At 41.4% G+C, this 19283-nt stretch overlaps 2 protein-coding genes and 1 long non-coding RNA gene across 3 annotated transcripts in view; 1 reads left to right on the plus strand and 2 right to left on the minus strand.

Moving 5' to 3' along the window:
- iqgap2 (IQ motif containing GTPase activating protein 2) overlaps window positions 1-8933 on the minus strand; it is a 31400-nt gene extending 22467 nt beyond the window's left edge. The window contains exons 1-2 of the mRNA XM_086205982.1: window positions 8582-8933; window positions 5784-5883 (exon numbers count right to left, since the gene is read on the minus strand). Coding sequence (XP_086062108.1) covers window positions 5784-5883; window positions 8582-8627 — 146 coding nt within the window. The 5' untranslated portion in view covers window positions 8628-8933. The remainder of the gene's footprint in view (window positions 1-5783; window positions 5884-8581) is intronic.
- LOC147259797 (uncharacterized) lies at window positions 8596-14257 on the plus strand. The gene is made up of 3 exons (XR_015116410.1): window positions 8596-8838; window positions 10350-10392; window positions 13028-14257. It is a non-coding gene; the product is annotated as an uncharacterized LOC147259797 (long non-coding RNA).
- The window catches only part of sv2ca (synaptic vesicle glycoprotein 2Ca), a 29770-nt gene continuing 20942 nt past the window's right edge, over window positions 10456-19283 (minus strand). Inside the window, exons 5-13 of the mRNA XM_086205983.1 lie at window positions 17443-17576; window positions 16944-17033; window positions 15503-15613; window positions 15291-15379; window positions 14769-14933; window positions 14524-14657; window positions 14165-14371; window positions 13386-13545; window positions 10456-13250 (exon numbers count right to left, since the gene is read on the minus strand). Of these exons, the coding sequence (XP_086062109.1) occupies window positions 13067-13250; window positions 13386-13545; window positions 14165-14371; window positions 14524-14657; window positions 14769-14933; window positions 15291-15379; window positions 15503-15613; window positions 16944-17033; window positions 17443-17576 (1274 nt within the window). The 3' untranslated portion in view covers window positions 10456-13066. The remainder of the gene's footprint in view (window positions 13251-13385; window positions 13546-14164; window positions 14372-14523; window positions 14658-14768; window positions 14934-15290; window positions 15380-15502; window positions 15614-16943; window positions 17034-17442; window positions 17577-19283) is intronic.

The following is a 19283-nucleotide window of genomic DNA, read 5'->3' on the forward strand; positions in this document are numbered from 1 at the left end:
CCTCCATTTAACCTGTTGCAATTTCCATTAGAACAGCAGAGCTGTATCTGCTAAACTATTCTCAGTGATATGAGGAAAATCATTCCAAAGCGCTAGTAAATGATTTGAGGACTATGTTACTCATTCTTACTACCTGGAAGTGACACCATATTTACTAGTCGGGCACCCATCCAGATGATTGTACTCTCAAAAAATGGTTTTGCCTTGTTGCTCATCATCCCACAACAGAGTACAGTAGTTCCTTTGCCAAAAACAATGTAGGATGCTCAGGGATTATGCTTGTGTCTCCATGTTCCCTCCCACACGCATGCACACAGACACGTTGTTTAGATTAATTAAAGCTGTGTGGGTACTCAAAGCATCCAGCCAGCCAAAGTATGTGTCAGCACATTAAAGCCTACCACTGCACACCATGCAATGTCAACACAAACAGTGAAGTGTGGAGGTTAGATTAGATGCCTTCAGGAGCAAACCATCCTTGTAGCCAATTATGAAGACTGAGGTTGAAAATTACAGAAGGATGCTAGATGGATGACAAACCTTTTAAGAAACTTGACAGGTGAGGTGGTAACACCCTATTAGGTAGGGAAAACATCTTTCTTCCCAGAAAAATCATCTGGGAATGATTTAATATCCATTTTTTTTAATCTTTTGGTCTCCAAATAAGGTACAGTGGGGCAGCTCTTAAGGGTACATATAGATATAATGGTTGGAAAGCTATTTATTGTAGCTTGCAAGTTGAGGACAGAAGGTTTTGTCACCGTGTTGTGAGCAGTCATGAAAATTTGAGGCACTATTGCCGTTTGCCCTATGGAGCAAATGCTAACAGATAGCGGTCAACTAGCAGAGTGAGTGAGAGAAGTGCAGTGTGGATACAGTGACCTTGGACAAGTGTGCTAATCACACAGGTGACAAATAATTTTTAAACAATGTTTTCCATAAAAAAAAAAAAACATTTATGAATGGCTTTGTTGCAGATTGGTCTTGTTTACACCCCCCAACTACCACCACCTTTAAATTGCCCATGTTTCCATCTGAGAAAATGATGAAAACCCCTCCTAAAATCACCTTATCTGCTCCCCTCTCAGTCATCAAGTTTAGATAGTTAGTCCGCAGCGAGAACCCCCCGGTTGCCAGACTTCCTGCTTACTTGAAAACACAGAGTTATTCCACTGGGTGTCACAAAGTAAACAAAAGCTTAAACAATAAGGGGCCTGTTTTTTAGATCCTCAGATCTTCTGCTATTGATATCACAAACTCTGGTCTCTTCACTTTATAAACATCCTGTATGTACTCCATATTCTTTTCAGGCTTTATAGACATTCAACTCTGCTTCTAGTCATCATAAAAACACTACTTAACACTTGAAGTTCTTCACATTGCTGAGTCAAATCATGTCCCATTAGACATCAGAGTTGATGTTTTCACATTTGGACATACAACAGAGAGAAACTGACTTCTTATAAAATTTGAATATGACTCACACCACTAATATGCACAATAAGAATTTTGGATCGATAAAGTAATCCTGGGGGGAAAAAAAACAAAACAAAGAACAAAGGAAGCTTCATCAGTGAGCTCCTCTCAGTGTCCATGAGCACACATTGCTCAGGATTTCCACCAGTCTATTTCAAGTATGACAACCCCTGCTAAGGGTTACTTGCCATTGGACATAAGTTTTCTGGGGAAAACCCTGGACAATACACAAGTACACAAACACACACAATACACGTGCGCGCACACACACACACACGCACACGCCTTGTGGCCAAAAGACAACCAGGCAAGCCAATAATAGTAAAAGTGGTGGTGAGGTGGCACCTCTCAGCAACTTGCATCATGCAGCAGGTGCGGTTAGACTAAAATTACTGAGAAAAGGCAATGTGTTTGGCGGGAAATACTCAAAGAGAACATCCTGCACTGCTGCACAGCTCTCCTCTGAAACGTCACTTCCTTTATTGAACAATGTAGGGAGAATTTCTCCTGAAGCAGGACAGACTAGTTGTTTACAGCCCTCCAATGGAGGACTTCCTGTCATTGTCCAATCTGCAGCCCACCAGTTAAGAAAAATACAGCCCTCCAGACTGCAGGACTTAAGTGTCTCCGGTATAAACACATCAATATTAACCCAAACAGCTTTGTTTTCAGCTACAATGTCAACACTTCCACACACAGTGCTGGAATCTAGTGTCATGGAACTTGAACATTTGTTTAATATGTGCAAGACCTGAGAAAGTCATCATAGGGCAGGGCAGTTCATCCAATTAATATTTTCAAATACAATATTGGCTTCCATCAGTTATGAAGACAAAATAGGTCTGTAACAACCCTTACACGCTTTGTTTTAATGGTTACGAATTCAACGCACTGCTTGCCTTTTCGTCTCAAAAATCCACTGTGGTCTCTGCTGCACAAGGTGCCACAAACTTTTGTTGTTAAAATGATTTATATTTGAATTTCAAGATAATTTAAAGTTCAATAAATGCATGGGGTTTCTAAAATCCTTGGGTAATCATCTTGAAAATAAATTCAATTTGGGGGAAAAAAACAAACAAAAAAAAACATTGGTAGATGAATAAGGTGCGAGGGAAAAACTGCAGATGTAAACCATCAACTTTTTACTCACTGGTGAGGGTACAAAGTCTGAGCCCAGAAACCAAAGCATGTGACCAAGTCTGTCCATGTGTATGTGTGTGTGTGTGTGTTGAGCAAGGGTCATTAACTGTAAATAGCTCTGACTGTTTAGGGTTTTTTTCACTGAGTATACAAACCATTGGTGATCAGCTCTAACTGCTTTTGTGATTTTTTTTTTTTTTACTGAGGAAAATATTTCAGATGACATCTGAAAAGTCCAGAAGAGATCAGGGTTAAACCATTTTTTATCCACATTCAGATTTATGCGGGTTATACTTGAATTTAGAGGGCTGGGCCAGCTGAAGTCTCTGGTGAACCTGCTTTTTTTGCCAGTGTGGACCATACAGCATGTAAGCGGCATCCTTCATTTGCCACAGAGCAGCTTCCACAGCAATGACAGAGGCCCCGCCACCCACACAGGATCCAGTTCTCCTTCCAAGGCGGAAACAAAACAAACCCAAAAACAGTAGTAGTAAAGGCAGACTTGCTGCAGACGTATGGAACACAGACACCGATCAGACCCTAGAGAGGATAAACAGAAATAGTACTCGTCCTCGTTAGCTGGAGTGCTAATTGAGCGCAGGCTAATTTAAGGTTGTAGTGTAGCTATTTAAAGATAGGAGGATCTACATGACGTGGACCTCACAAAGACAAATAAAGTGCTGACATTCATCAGACTTGGGGTCTGTACCTTTCTGTCCATTGGATTATGCAAAAACTACTGAGCTGGATCAACTTGATAGAGGGACGGAACGTGGGCCAAGACAGAATCAACGATATTGTTGCCCATCAATCCATATCAAAACCTACTGCCTTCTGTTAAATTTGTGCATTCTCGCCAAGATGTCAATTCATTGATATAAACAACAAAATAAACACCAGTCATATTATCAAATGCATGATTTAAAGATTACTTTCAGATACAGAATCACAGACACGTTGCTGCTAGTGCGCATGCACTGTGAATAAAGATTTGATTCATGCTAAACATGAGTACGTGTATCGAGCGAGAGCATTTTCTGTCCTTACGTGATTCTAGAGGTTTATGTGGATATGGTTTGCACATCTAGTTTGGGGTTAATCACTTTAATTTTACGACTGTTTAAAATGATACATGTGGGTCACTTTCATCAAAAATCATGTCACTGGTGGTGCAAAGAGTCAGGAGTGGCTTCCATCATGGTTTCACTGACTCCTAACCCCAGAGAGCAGAGCCTAATCCCATGCTCTCTGTGGTTGACAGCTTCATTAGATGTGTGCCTTAATCCTAATCCAACTTGACACCTTTCCCGGAATAGAGGTTCCATTCCGCAGGAGTGTAGTAAAGTCAGTAGCAGCAGTAGTAGAATAACAGGAAGCTTTAGCGTAAAAGTGAGAGTATGAGAGTGTGTTTCAGTGTTAAATTGTGGTCACTGTCAGTTTGACCGTGGAGTGGGTCACTAAAGCAGCTTTTCCCTAAATCTGTCTCAGTTCCCCAACAGTTTGTCAGCACACTTCAAAAAAAGAAAACAATGTCATATTCTAGTTCTGGCCTGATTACAATGCAGGAGTCCGTCTGAGCTCAGTTTAGCTCACCTGCCCTCGTAGACCCTTATTATCCTGTGACATAAGCAGTATTTTCCAGAAGTCTTTATTGAGCTGAGGAAATGCTGATGTAAATGAGGCCACACACACTCATAATGAGTGTGTTATTGTTTTCTTTAGTATTCAATTTAAAAGCCAACTCCTAGCTAATTATGACTCCTTATGCTGATCTCTTATTTGGTGGTTTTTTGATTATTTTTAGCATCTTACCTGACTGTTACACCTCATCTGTCATGTATTTTCAGTGTACAATTGAAATAAAAGTTTTTATTCTTGTTATGAAGACTAAACACACTGCTGCTACATGGCACAGGTCAAAACAGCTGCCATAATATTCTGTGTACAAGCCCCTTACTGGTGACAGCCAGACGTGCACCACACCGCAGTGCTTCACACCACTGTCCTATTTCCAGCATCACAACCCCTGAATAGTCGCTTTTGTTCCAGAGAAAAGGCTGTCTTGTACATTCCGACTTTAACAGCAGCTCTTCTTCCCTGCTCGGAAGAAGGAGAGAAGAAGAGATCTCTCGCCGTTTATGGTTTCACGTGATTAACAAAAAAAAAACAAGACGCAAACCACAGCTCTTACGGTGAGAAATCAAATTCAAGGAATAAATCTGATGTCCATCCAGCATTTTATTAGCAACGTTTTGGGCAGAAAATGATGATGTGCTTTAAGATTAATGCACCACTAGTCCATCACACTAAATTAATTCACAGTGTAAATGCATCCAAATATCATGAATTAATTCACGAGTGACTGTGAGTGGTTGTCACCAAATCTCTGTGTTAACATAAGGTACGATTACACTTCCTGCTCATATGGACGGGGCCTTGTCAAGAAACACAGGAAGTGGTTTAGCGTTGCTCAGGCAAATCATAACAAAGTCTTCATCAGGTTTATATTGTTAGAATAACTTACTTCTGGAGGAAAAGAAAACCTGCATTAAATAGCAACAGAAACCTGGAAAAAAACAAAACAGAGACTAAATCTACTCAAGTATTAATCAATCATCGTATTTGAAGAGCGTGTGATGTTGAGGGCACCAGGGAGAGAGAGAGATAGCTCCTCTTTCCACTCAGTCAGCACCTCCCCCATCCCCACGAATGCTTGCACTGCCATGTCATCATCACATGTGTGTGCTGATTCTGTCTTTACCTGTCATTACAGCACTACGCTTCAACAAACATCATTTAATCTCACACACACACACACACACACACACACACACACACACACACACACACACACACACACACACACACACAGCTGTTTGCTCATTTATTTCCTTCCCCTTAATTTGTCATTTATTTCATGACCACTCCCTACTGTCTCTCATTTCTCCATGAAGATGCTCACAAAATAAACTCATGACATAATCTTCTTCTGCATAATCAAACACACCCAAAGCTTGGCTCACACGCACACCCAGTCTAATCCTTGTGAGCTGGAACAAAGCAAACAATATAAAAGTGATCGCCTTTGTAGTAGCCGTGCGCCATTAAGCTCCTCCAATCATCCAGCATTTTCCCTCATCCCCTCGCTCCCGTTCATCGGGTCTTACCGTTTGGCCTCCTCCAGGTGACACAGGTACTCATAGGCAATGTTCTGCCGCCGCCTCTCATCCATCTCCTCCGCTGACAGCCTCTCGTCATCCTGAATGGCTGGAAAAATAAACCCCAGAAACATTCAAAACATGAACCTCGGGGTGTTGCATTTCCCATAATGTAGGTTACTGTGACTAGAGGTTGAAGTATTACTTCATTAAGATGTAAAATGTCGGGGAAAAATAATAATGATGCACCGATTGCGCAAGTTCAGGCAAAATATTTCAAATAATACTTGGACGAAGCTTCGTTGTTTTTTTTCCCCTTTGTTGTTTGAAACAAAAAAAGCAACTGTAATTCATATTCATCCTACACGTTTCTGAAATATAGACTATTACCTTCCTCAACAACAGATAAACATTAGCCACTGCTATCTGTGAATGCCATCTTATTTGCCAATAATATCTGCTGATACAGTGACCAATGCTTTAACAATATTAACTTTAAGCTGAATACCCAGTTCATTAACTGATTAATCAATTCCTCAGCAAATACATCTGCTTACGCCCGCAGAATTTTCCTCACAGTGTGTATTTTCATTCTTTTTTATGGCGTTAATGTGAACATTTTTGCCTTCTGGGCAGTTAAATTGTTTAACGATGTCACATTAGAGCATGAAATAACCATTAGTTGCAGGCCTAATTTAATTCTGTACTCTTTGGCTCTATGAAGTCTTACCACAGAGGCGAACTTGTTCATTTTAGTGACATGACAGGCATATAGTGAGCAGCCAGCATGAATTAACAGCTTGATTTGCCTGGTCGGAGTTTCAGAAAACTCTTCCCTGTACTGCAAATTAATCTCATTTGTCATTTCGGTCACGTATAAGACGGCTGAGCCTGTTATTCTTGTTAAAAATGTCTTTGTTTGGAGCTTGAGTTCTCTGGGAAACTCCTCTAGACCCCATGCTCCAGTGAACAGTTGCACTAGGGACACAAAACGGGCGTGCCAGAGTGACCTTAGGGGGGCGCCTGGCTGACAAGTGACTTCTGCTGGGACTTGACCTTTACTTACAGCTTAATGAGGTCTCCTCACGATGCTTCTTACCCCACTTTAATCCAATCACATCCCTTTATTTCTGGCTGAGCGAAGAGCCATACGCACTCTCGGGGGGGCTCCGTGTCAGAATACAAACGCGTCCCCAAAAGACCAACACCGTTCTCTTCAGATTAGTTTTAACAGGAAAAAAAAAGGATGGTGTTGGTCTTAGCTCAGGCATAGAGTCAATCTAGTTTTTGTCCGCGGGTTACGTGACCATCACCGCCTCACGGAGCACCAAGGTAAAATGGTTAAACCAGCTGACTGATCGGCCGAAATCATAAAATCCCCTACAGTGCACAAGCCTACATCTGGAGCTCTTACACAGAGCTGCACTCTATCACTTAGTGTGATATTACTTTTGTCCGTTCTATTGTCATAAAGCACTGACCATCACCAGGCAAGTGAAGTCTACTCTGCTGAATCTTGCCTCTACGGGATTAATCTGAATCTTTTAAACTTCTCAGGCACTTCATCATCTGCCACCTGTGCACACATCTGTTTACTACATGCGTGACCCAATACCCATGTGTGATAAGAGACACAAGCCACACACACACGCACACACCTGCCCCTATAAGAACAGTATCAGACAGTCCCAGACATGGGACAAGATGCAAATGTATCTTAAACTCATCTATGTAGTTACCGAGAGCAGCCGTTAAACAAACTGACTCACACACTTCCTGGAAGAGCCTGTCTTCCACCGAGTGTTATATTTAACCCTCAGGATGAGGTTTGCTGCCTTTGTGTGTCGCAGGATCATGGGATCTGAGTTATTGGCTCAATGGTTATGACTCATGCTGTTGTTTGGCTGCAGGGGTGTTCTAACATTTTGGTGTTGGGTCGGAATTGGGTCAAATTTATCTAACTATGGTTAGCTGAATCTAAAATAACTGCAGGGCATGGCTCTGCATGTATGTTAAAAACACATGTTCAAAAACTTGCAAGCCTTTACTTCCCACTGTAAAAATCACATGGCAACAATTTTTAAAAAATGATATGCCAGAAGAAGAAGAGGAATGACATCCAAACAGACAAATAAGAGTGAAAAAGGCTGAACTGATGACCTAATCGACTGCCCTTATCTCCAGAGAGTTGAACATTGGCCGACTGGGTTTGTTAGGGACAAGATAGTGACCCCTGACCCACAGCTGAAGCCCTGAAACGTGTTAACACTTCATTTTTCAGTCGCCTCTGTTATATTCTGGACACAAAGTCCTTAACCGATTTCTCCACAGCAGCAAACTAGTTAATGGTTAACTTGCTGGAAAAAAAAGGTCTTATGTGTAGATAGCCTGATATGCTGGCTGGCACCATTAAATAAATAGATAAAAATCCCTAACGGAAAACTACAAGTGAAAATGTTCGTGTGCGTGTGCGTGTGTGTGTGTGTGTGTGTGTGTGGGGGGGGGGGGGGCATGGCTAGCAGTCCCGAGCAAGCACAGTTTATAACCTGCATGAACCCATTTTTAAGTTATATTTTCTGACAGAACTGTCATTTACTTAAAAACTCCCTCACTCGTTACATTATATTTCATATCACGCCACACCTACTCCAGGTGTCCTCTGCTTTCACTCCAGTACTGCCCAGCCACCTGCTGCTCATCAAACATCCCTGTGACGACACAGTCCGTTAACCTGCTCACGTCCCGTGCGCTTTCTACCCCCCCCCCCCCCCCCCCCACCACCCACACGATAAAAAAACGTTACTTACTTCCATAACGTGGCTTTTGAAAAGCGCCGGGTTCTTCATGGTACATCCTGCCCCGCTTCCTCCACTTGTGAACTCGTCTGAACTGTGAAGAACTTTAGCGAACAGGCGGCTAAGACGTCACCGCCACACCTCAGCCGCGCTCGGACCGCTCAAGCTAACTTTGACAATAAACAGGTACAGCACAAGTTCGAGCCGTCACTTAAGGCTGACAATCCCCATCGTGTGTTCGCCTCCTCGGCTTGGACAAAGTACTCCCAGTGAGTAAGTGAGTAAGTGTGTGTGTATGTGTGTGTGTGTGTGTGTGTGTCTTGAACCAGCTACACTTCCAGATGAAATGTTTGACCGACATTTAGCACCTCGCACCACCTGCTGGTCGCGAGGTGTTCCAGCTGCGTTCACTTACACCTGCAAAAAAAAAAAAAAAAAAAGTAAATACCGAATTTTAGAAAATACCACAACACCGGGATCACGGTTTTTGTTTTTAATCGTTGTTTGTTTGTTTGTTTTTTTCTCCCAGATGTAGCAGTTACCGAGAGTAACGTAGATGGGAAGATTTGGAGCTGAAAGAAATCAGTAATGCAAATAGTTGAAAATACAATAAAAGGGGGGGGGGGGGGGAATACAATAAAAAAGGAAAAAATCTTAAGCTGAAATAAAATGAAAGTTTGAAAAAGCTAAGCTGTTTTAGAAAGGTAGAACATGGAGAACATTTTGTTCACTTCCACAGTGTAAGAAAAATCCAACCCTGAATATTTACATTAGATGAAGTTTTCGTCAAAGGTTAATTTAGTGTCACTTCTATTATACACTTCAATCTCTTTGAGATCGGTGTCTATTTAAGTGGTCGTTCTGGAGGTTGTAATTTGTGATGTCGTTCCTTGTTTATGGTCCTTCCCATTTACATGAATTATTATTGGAAAAAATATGAGACATCTCAACAGCAACACAATTTACAGCCTTAAAATGAATCAGCTTCACTCTGATTGTTAAAAAATATTATGAATACTATTACATGAGATTTATTTTAGGCGTGTATTTCACTGCATTTGTAATAGAGATACCAAATGGAATCGCAAAACAGAATTAACATTGGTAACAAAGGGAGAGAGGAAGGTGTAATTGCATTTTTTGGGTTTGACATGTTTTCCGAATTATTATCAATATTTATATTTGAATAGGTAAGTACGTATTGCCTATAAAATTCATAAAACCCATTTGTGTATTTTATGCTGTGTGCTGCCAATGTAGTGCCTCAGTATCATGCATTTCAGTTTATTTCAAATTTTAGCCACTAGGTGACAGCATTGGTTTTGATATCTTAATGTCAGAGACGTAGGTGGGGAGAGAAAAAGCTCAGTTTCTCTTTGACTGCATGAGTTTACCGTGAGTTACTATGTGTGGTGAGAGCTGAGTGTAATACTTGTCAACATAATATGTGTCTGTAATCGTGGACTAAAAAAACTAGAGATTCAACAGTACCACAAACTGCTGTCCACACAATAAGTCAGCACATCTCTAAAATAGTTGCGACAAAACATGTTTTGTTTTGTTTTTTTCTTTTCATGAGGATGTTTTTTCAGGTTGTTTGTTAGGCTACGTCAGTTTTGGCCACAGTTGGCAGGTTATTGTAGTTCGTAAATGAAGCACGTGAAAAAACCCCAAGTACAGTACAAATCAATAAAAAGGAACCACCGAATTATTATCACTGTTGCTTCTTCTTTTTTAATAATGCTACATTTTTAAAAGACATTTTATGTGAATTATGTAGGTTTCCAGAAAATGGTGTCAAATATGAATCTGCGAGGATTTTGGTGAGTTGTGATTGTGAAACAAACGCTGAATACTATTTGCTAGAGAACATAATTTTATTGTGTATATGTTCAAAAGCAGCACAGTCTGCAAATCCCTGTCGCTTCAGTTGACAGGGCATCATTTGGCAAATATTTCTTCACATATTTTCACACTTACAGACCTCTGAATATACAGCTCTGTCACCCGATGACTGGCAGGCCCTTCGCAGTAATACACACAACTTAACTGTCCACATACAGTACATTTGAGTACCTCCATAGAGTGGATGAACAGAACTAACAAGTGATACATTCACATTTTTCCTCAACAAAGATCTGAATATTGCCATCATTTTCTGCAAGAGGAATTTACAGTAAAAACATATATTTGAGCACAAAAGAGGACACACATGCAGGTTTGCACGCGCTGACACACACACACACACACACATTTTCTCACACACACTCAAATACATACACTCACACACCACACACAGGTGGATGGAGGCTTTAAGCCGAGTACACAGAGATGTACAACAGAGATACAGATGGATTTTATCACTTGGACAAAGCAGGAGACACGTTGCTCAGTCATGGACTTTATACACATTTAACCCAGACATCCACCGATATCAGCTTTGTTATGTACATTATTTACACTGATAAATGCACACACAGCCGCATGCTTGCACACACTTACATTATTCTCATACACACTCACATAAATACAGTACATACAAGCAATACCTCAAACAAACAAACAAAAAAGATCATGTAATTTCCCCCAGATATAACACAACAGGTAGAATAATTATTGTCTTAACACATCCAGAATCATACAGATCGACTCTTCTGTTCTTGCTACGAACAACAGCCAGTAGTGCTGGATGGACACTGGCTAAATCATTGCTGTTTGTATTGTAGCATTTATTCAAAACCTGCCATACTTGTTTCAAAAATATTTAAATCATTAAAAATATCTGTTGCACAAAAGCAGCACAGTGTAATGTATTACCAACATATTTTACAGGATCTGAGATAGATACATATATATTTTTTTTTTATTTCATTTTACTATTAAGTAGCCGTGAGGGAGCTGCAGTAAAACTACCTTTATGCTGCAATCACTGATAACCACAACTACAGAGAAAAGCTGCAGAGACGATACAGCCCAGAGGCATGAATCAAACCAGGCTGAAAGCAACTGAACTGTTGTGTTCCTATGAAATATATGTTCTGATTTACAGCTATTCATTCATAATTTATAACAATATCCTCTTATTTCTATCATTGTCTTAATTGTTTGATGCAGTACTACTTCTCTCTTCAGCAGTTTGATTTGTATTTATGAGGCTGAATGACAAATACTACATCGTTCTCACAAGGTAGGTCGGGTTGTCAGATTCTCATTTCCAGATGATCACTATATTCCATTATTACTTTACAGTCTCCCGAGTTGTTTTACATCATTTGATCATATCCTCGTTGCTGCTGCAGTATTTGAGTTAATCTCTAGAAAGGAACACATCCATTTCACAAAAATATAAGTTGTTTTTTTTTTTTTTCAAAATAAAGAAAAGAGACGACGTTACTGAATTTAAAGGACATTAACACAACAAAATACTGTATTAGCCACAAATTTCACATATACAAAACATATAATTTATGTATATACTTCCAATTCTGTTTCTGTCTTTTCCATTGTAACCACTGGACCACAAACACCACTGCTCCATTTAAGGAGAGGCACGTTTTAAAAGGCCATTCAGTATTTTTAAAAGGAAGCAGCATGACACGCCATCACACCAAAAATCGCCTAAATCAGAGGAAGTGAGTTGAGTTTTTCTTCAATGATGCATCACAAGGGAAGGGATTCCCAACATATGGATCGAATATATGACTCAGTCCTTCCAGTAAAACAGTAGAAAATAAAGTCTGCATACAGATATTGATACAAGAAAATACAGTTTTTCAATATGGCGTCTTTTTATCTGTTGCTCGGGCAGGTAATGCAAAGGCCTTGGTTTCTGATGTGAGAAGGTTGTAGATACTCTGTGTGAGCAGTATAGTCGAAGAGCAGAGTGAGACAGAGTGGTTTTTACGTGAGCGACTGAGACGGATTCCCAAATTAAAAGTGAATCTGCATGTGATTGTTCATACATTTTTGTATTTTGTATGTTGACTGACTCTATCCACAACATGGTGTGTGTGTGTGTGTGTGTCTGTCTGTCTGTCTGTCTGTCTGTCTATGGACAAACCAGCTGCCGTACATCTGTTTTGTGTGTCCTCTGTCTGATCATCTATTCCCTCCGTTATCACACAGCAGGTTGGCTGTGCTCATTACAGCTTGTTTTTCACTTTTCTCCCCATCTGGATTGTCTTAATAAGACTGTATCAATATTAAAAGCCTTGATTTTTAACTATGCGATGACTCCACACAGGATGATGGCGGCAGCTGGATGCACAGGTATCGGTGCTAAAAGCGATGCAAAGTTGATTTTCGCGCATTATTTAATGTTAAATTTGCTAAGAATCTAATGCCTCTGATTGCAATGACAAAAACACATTGTGGTGCGTCAGCTGAATGGGATTTACAATGTTAAGATATGTATGAACCAAGCCGTTTGCACACCTTGCTCTCTTGGCGTCCTCTTAGATCTGGATCTTACTCAGGCCATCAGTTGTCATGCTGGTGTTACATGAGGACATTCGCCCTGGTGTCAGGTAACCGAAGACCTACGAGGCCTCCTCCGACCAGCACCGAAGAGGCCATAAGGATGGGGATGGCCTTCGTGATGCCAACAAGGGAACCAAAAATCATGTTCCCCAAAACTGCAGCCAGCTTACACAGAGCATTGCAGAACCCAAAGCCTGTTCCTCTGAGGAGATCAAAAACAGAGGGAGAGAAATAGGATGCCGTTAGTTGAGTCATCTCTGTGTTTAAGTCTTGCTGTTAGTGAGGTGTGATTCCACCAATAAGTCAGAGGAGAAGAGTCGATTGTCTGTCCTCTCACCTCCTGACGGTAGGGAAGGACTCAGTTGTCACAACATCCAGGGAGTTCCAGGCAGAGATGCTGAGGCCATTGTAAAGGCACAACATGAAGATCATCATTGACTCACTGGTGCCAAACCACAGGAAGAAACAGCTGATGCCTGACAGAACCATGGAGCCACCTGATGGACGGAAACACACAGCACCAGGGTGAAGGAACAATGCAAGTGACAATCATTTGAAGGGATATTTTACACAAAAATAGAATTTATTTGTGGGGGACTTTGTTGTACATGTCTTGGTTGATTCAGTTTCCCCTCTGACTGACGTCCCGATTGATTAAGAATTCTGAAAAAACATCCACCTCCTACTTGAGACGGACGATCAGCGAAAACTATACCAAACATTCATCGAACAGAACAATTTTATTTGGGTGTTTTTTAGCTCAAATATTGAGTACACAGGTGGATAAAGACAATTTACTGTATACTGGATGATGGGTTTGACATTTTGTAAAGTTTTGCTGTTATTAATCTTCATTTTCCACCAGCTTTTGTGTTTCCTGCTTTCTGTATTCACCAAGAAGTCATGCAGCTGAAAAATTCAAGGTCAAGCACCTGATGCAGAAATAAATGTCTTTTTTTTTTTTTGGGGTGAGATATGTCGCTTTGTCTCTTCCTTAATAAAGTATTGATCAAATCAAATATAATTTTCCATGGAATTAATAATTTCAACACACTGGAGTCCCTCTTAAAGCGCAAGTGCACAAATTCTAACCCTTCCCCTACCAATCTCTCATACCTAACATAGACAGGCGTCCAATTTTATCCATGAGAAGTGCAGACACAATGTTGCCGGGCAGAACAGCCAAGGTCCCTAGGAAGTTGATGAAATAAACCCAGTAGGCACTGTAGTCGTCGTCAAAGGTCATCTGGCATCCCGTCTTGTTGTGGGTGAAGGTGCTGTTGATCACCTCTGTGCCATCTATCAACTTGGATTCATCGATGTCTGCGCGAAGCACACAAGGAATTACAATACAGAGCAACATCTTTCCCCTTTCCACCAGTTAGCAACTTCATCTGCTAAATAAGAACTTCTGACATGCCAAAATGTGCGAACCAAGGAGTCGCAGTGACACATTTCTTTAAACTAAATCTCACCTGTGTTAAAGAAGAATGCATCTATGAAGGTGCAGTTACGGAAGAAAGAGCCCACCGATGTGACGTCATCAAACTGGCAGTTACGAAAGGTTGAGTCGATAAAGGTGACAGACTTCAGCTTCATGTTGATGAATCTGACAAACACAGTAACATCTGATGGTAAACCATTTAGCCCTTTCTAACGTGCGATCTCTGATCATAAACTCGGTGTTTTGATCCAGTTTATAACACACGAGTTGCCCCACCGATCATTGATGAACAGGCCATTTTTGTGTATCTGGTTCTCCAGGGTAAAGTTGAAGGTGAAGTCTTCTGTGCGTTCATTAGAGTAGATCTTCACTTTTGAGGCGTACTCGTCCGCCTGAAGGTGTTTGATGACGTCGGGGAACCAGACTGACAGGCCGTAATACCTGAAACCAGAAGAATACTGACTGTATCAGGTTAATCATTTAGAGACAGAGATGCGTTCATAACATCTGGGTTCATCTATTCTTAAATGTCAGCAGCAATGTCTCTGATTTTAAAGAGAGTCTGCAGGATCTTTTTCTTTTTTTAATCCCTGGTGGCTTTCACTCTGATCGGCGCTCCAGCAGAGACACCAGTGACGGAGTATTGATCGAAAGCCTGTGATTGATTTTGAGACCATGCAACTTCTCAGAGCCGAGAGATCAAGCTGACAGAAATGCAATGTGGCCGCAAGCCTGGCTGGCTTTTCTTAATATCTGACTGAAGAAAAGACACTGATTCTTGTACAATGTAACACTCACCCGAATGATAGTGTGAACCACACGATGGCCAACCGCATCATGTTTTCTCGCATGGGGTAGTTGAAACACTTCATTAGATTCAGGTAGATCTAGAAAGACACAAAGGACTGATTACCCTCAGCAGCAGATGGCATCAGAAGATGCCTTTGCTCTGGATGCAAATATGAGATACACCTGAGCTTAAGCTGCAGTTACGTAAAAGAAGAACTTACCCCATGAATTTCAGCTTTTATTCGAAAGAGTGCTTTGGAAACTGGATTTCCAGACTGGGACCCCATTTCCACCAGTTCATCGAGCTGCTTCGGGATCTTGATCCTGTTTACCTGAGAGGTCAAACCACAGGAACAGAAATGTGTTCCAGTGCTGCATCAGTTAGATCATGATTATGGATTTGTGCTGGGCATCTTTGTAGTGCCTGATACATAGTGGCTCGGCCTGTTGAACCAACCAGGACTCATCAGACTTTCCTGTTCTACGAAGAAGTGCAGGCCCACTTGGTATTGGCAACTTAACTGCTTTTTATAAGTTGTTCAACATGCCCTCATTCACTTGATCTCGGGGGGAAGGAATGACGTGACCCAGTGAGAACCACTCTTGGACTGCTACGGGATCAAGCCAACTTCAGTGGTCACTCTGTGACTTGTATCACCCACAATGCATTGCAATTTCGAACCGACAAGCTCCTTATTAAAAGCCAAGTTTGTGAGTGGACCAAGCAAATTGGATGACTTGGATGAAATGACGTCTGAGAAACCATCTACAAGGGTAAATAACCGTTACCTGATAATCGGAGCAACCGGCTGATCGTGACTATGGACTACAAGGGCAAGCGCGTTCCATTAAAGTCCCCACCCGCTCTCTGTGTGCCCTCCACACGGACTCTGTGTGACGCGTGCTGTCATTGTTATGTCATGCCAAGGACTGAGGGCAAGTGGAATTACTAATGAAATGCAGGGTTTGTCCTCTGCTGCTGCTATGACAGGTGCATGCACTGCAAGCGGGACAGCCATTGAACCATTAAAAAGGACTTTTGGACAAGACTGAGACCGTCAGGTAAACTGAACCAGATGGAACGATGAATGTACCCTCAGTCACACATCAGTATCTGTGATATCAAATTGAGCTCATAGAGTACCTACAGTACGTACAATGAATGCACAGTTCCTGTATTACATGTACTGTCACCATATTTAAGAAAATGCGTAAAAATTTGAAAGATCAAATCGGGCCGCTACTGTGAACCAGTTGGTCTCCCCCAAAACTGTGATAGATTACTGTTTGGTGGGTCTTAATTTTGTTGCATTTTTTTTGTCTTTCCAACTGTTTCTATGTAATCAGCCCTCGTTTAACGCAATGTTGGATGTACATCGTGCCTTGAAAATGAAAATCTAATCAGAATGAAGAAACTGATTATGACCAGCAGGTATTCCAGTACAGGATCAATTCAAGAAACTTGTGTTGACTCTCCCAATGTGCAGCAGATGCAGTAAGCCTGAATGACATAAACAGCTTTCGGGAACATCATAATTTGGATATGATTCCGCATAGAGAGTGTTAAAACCTGTCCCGGTGGTGGCAGAACATAAGCTGCTTTGCGTCCTTAAGTATCCAGACACCCAGGCGAGAGAGCGCACGGGAGAAACAAACACTCACGGTGAAGACTTTCTCTGGTTGCCCACGCGCTCTCATGTTGGTGTCGTGGATCTGTTTGAGGATCATCCAGGCTTCATCATGCTTCCCCACCTGACAGGAGGGACAGTGAGAGGAAAGGACAGATTCACGGCATCAAAAGTAGTCCTGCTTACTCAGAGAGAGCAACAGTCGGCCATTCATGGATAAACTGAGCATAGCTACACCCCTTTGATTCCTGCAATTTGGTCTAAAATCAGTCAAGATGACAGCTTCAAAGAGTAATTAGCTCTGATCTCTTAGCAGCTAATCCTGCACAACACAGTTCAGTAAAAACATCTGTAGTGAAATGTAATATTGTGTTTTACAATAGAGGTACTACTTATCAAACTGATTAAAAAAAGGTTAGTTGTTGACATAACACAGCACCATGGGGAGGCTTTCTTGAAAATTCAACTGAAGATTCAGGAGAAAACAATCGAAGCTCATATGTATTTAAAACAATTCATTAAAAAAAAAATACCTCAAGATAAAATCTGGGGCTTTCAGGCATGAAGGTAAGCGCTACCACTGCACACACACATGGCAGAGCACAGACCACCACAAACACCCTCCAACTGTGGAACTGGTACGCTGAACCCATACTGAAGCTCCAACCTGCGAACAGTGAACATGACACACACGTCAGATGAAGATGGATGACGTGGCAGAATGGGAGGTGAACGCTAGCGGTGTGCACCTCTCTAAAGCTGAATCAAAAAATTTGTAACTAAGGGCATACATAAGAAATTCACAAATGCAACCTGATGATAATAATGGCAACGCATTGATGTCATAAAATGATCAGTGTAGAGCTCTTCACCATTATGCTTTGACACACAAAAATGGTCCGTTGTCATAAGTTGCAGCCATCAGATAAATTTAAGCCTAATATCACCTCTCTCTTTTTACCTCTGGTTTCCTCCACTTTCCTGTGTTTTGCCGAAATGATGTTTGGTATCCACAGAAATTATCCTTAATGATCAGTAATTAATCTTCTGCAAGAAAAACTGCGTTCGGGGAATTTATAACTGCTTGAACAAGACCACTAATCTATCGAACTGATGGATTCATACTTTCATTTTATAAGCAGTCGGCACCCAATCTTCGTAGCCACTAAAGGCAAACATGATTACAAATAATTTAAAATGATCCTTCTAGGAGGCAGCAGTTAAATAACATCAGATGATACAGTGTATCTTCATCAGGGGGGCGTCGGGGCTACTTAATCGGAAAGGCTCTCTAAACGTTCTGTGTGAACCTCATACTGTGAACACAAAGGGACTGCAAATGAAAGATGGAATTTATATGAGAGTCGAGCACTCCCCAGCCAGAGAGAGCAGAGTGATGGGTAGATGCTCAGAGATGAATGGCTCTGCAGAGGGAGCCCAGAGAAACGCACAGGGACGGGTTAATTGAATGTGTAGGAAAGGAATTGAGTGTTTTCTGTTAAGTTAAATCTTGTTGCACCTGATCTCAGCCCACAGGCACTCTCCCAGACTCATTAATCATTGTAACACATACGAACACACATAAACACACTTGTGCATGCGCATGCACACACACACATACACACACACACACACACACACACACACACACACACACAAACTTGAATTGAAAGAGAAAAAAAACACTGCTATTAATAAAATAAATTACTATATGCAGATGACATTGACATGCCAACATAATGCTATAATACCGTACTGCAACCCACACAAGTACATAAATACATTAAAGGGTTTGTGAAAAATAAAAGATAAAAAAATTAGAACTCATGCCCCTGACCCTTGACCCTTTAGCCCAGGATGCTGGTTAGTTTATACTTTGCAGTTATTTGTTAAAGCCATCATTGCCTATGAGCTGGGAGAATTGTTCTGAATGATAGGATATTAAAAGACTGCCACCTTTAAAGATGACCTCTTCATTTATTTACACATTTAAGAAAATCTACATGAATTTAAATATCTTAAATGCCTGTCACAGCTAAAACCATGTATAAAACAGCAGAGTAGTTGCATACTAAAAGCATCGTTCTGAGTAGAGATCTGAACGTTGGCAGCGCCGCAGTGTCTGATGCGTTTGGGGCAGGTTGGCGTCAGAGGAGCGGAGGCTGCAGAAAGGAGTGTGATAGTGGAGCGGGTCAGTCAGGTGGGAGGGGGCCCAGTTATGGAGGGCTACTGTATGTAGGTGAGGTGAAGAACTTTGAACTGGATCTGCGTTCGTATGGGCAGCCACAAGAGGAGGACAGGGGTGGGTGAGCAGGGGAAGGGCTGCGTTCTGGAGTACTGGCGTTTATTTAAGACTTTGAGTGGTGTACAGTGA

This window comes from Aulostomus chinensis, chromosome 6 (assembly GCF_037954235.1).
Source record: "Aulostomus chinensis isolate RoL2024-O1b breed Wild chromosome 6, RoL_Achi_v1.0, whole genome shotgun sequence".
Taxonomy (NCBI): domain Eukaryota; kingdom Metazoa; phylum Chordata; class Actinopteri; order Syngnathiformes; family Aulostomidae; genus Aulostomus; species Aulostomus chinensis.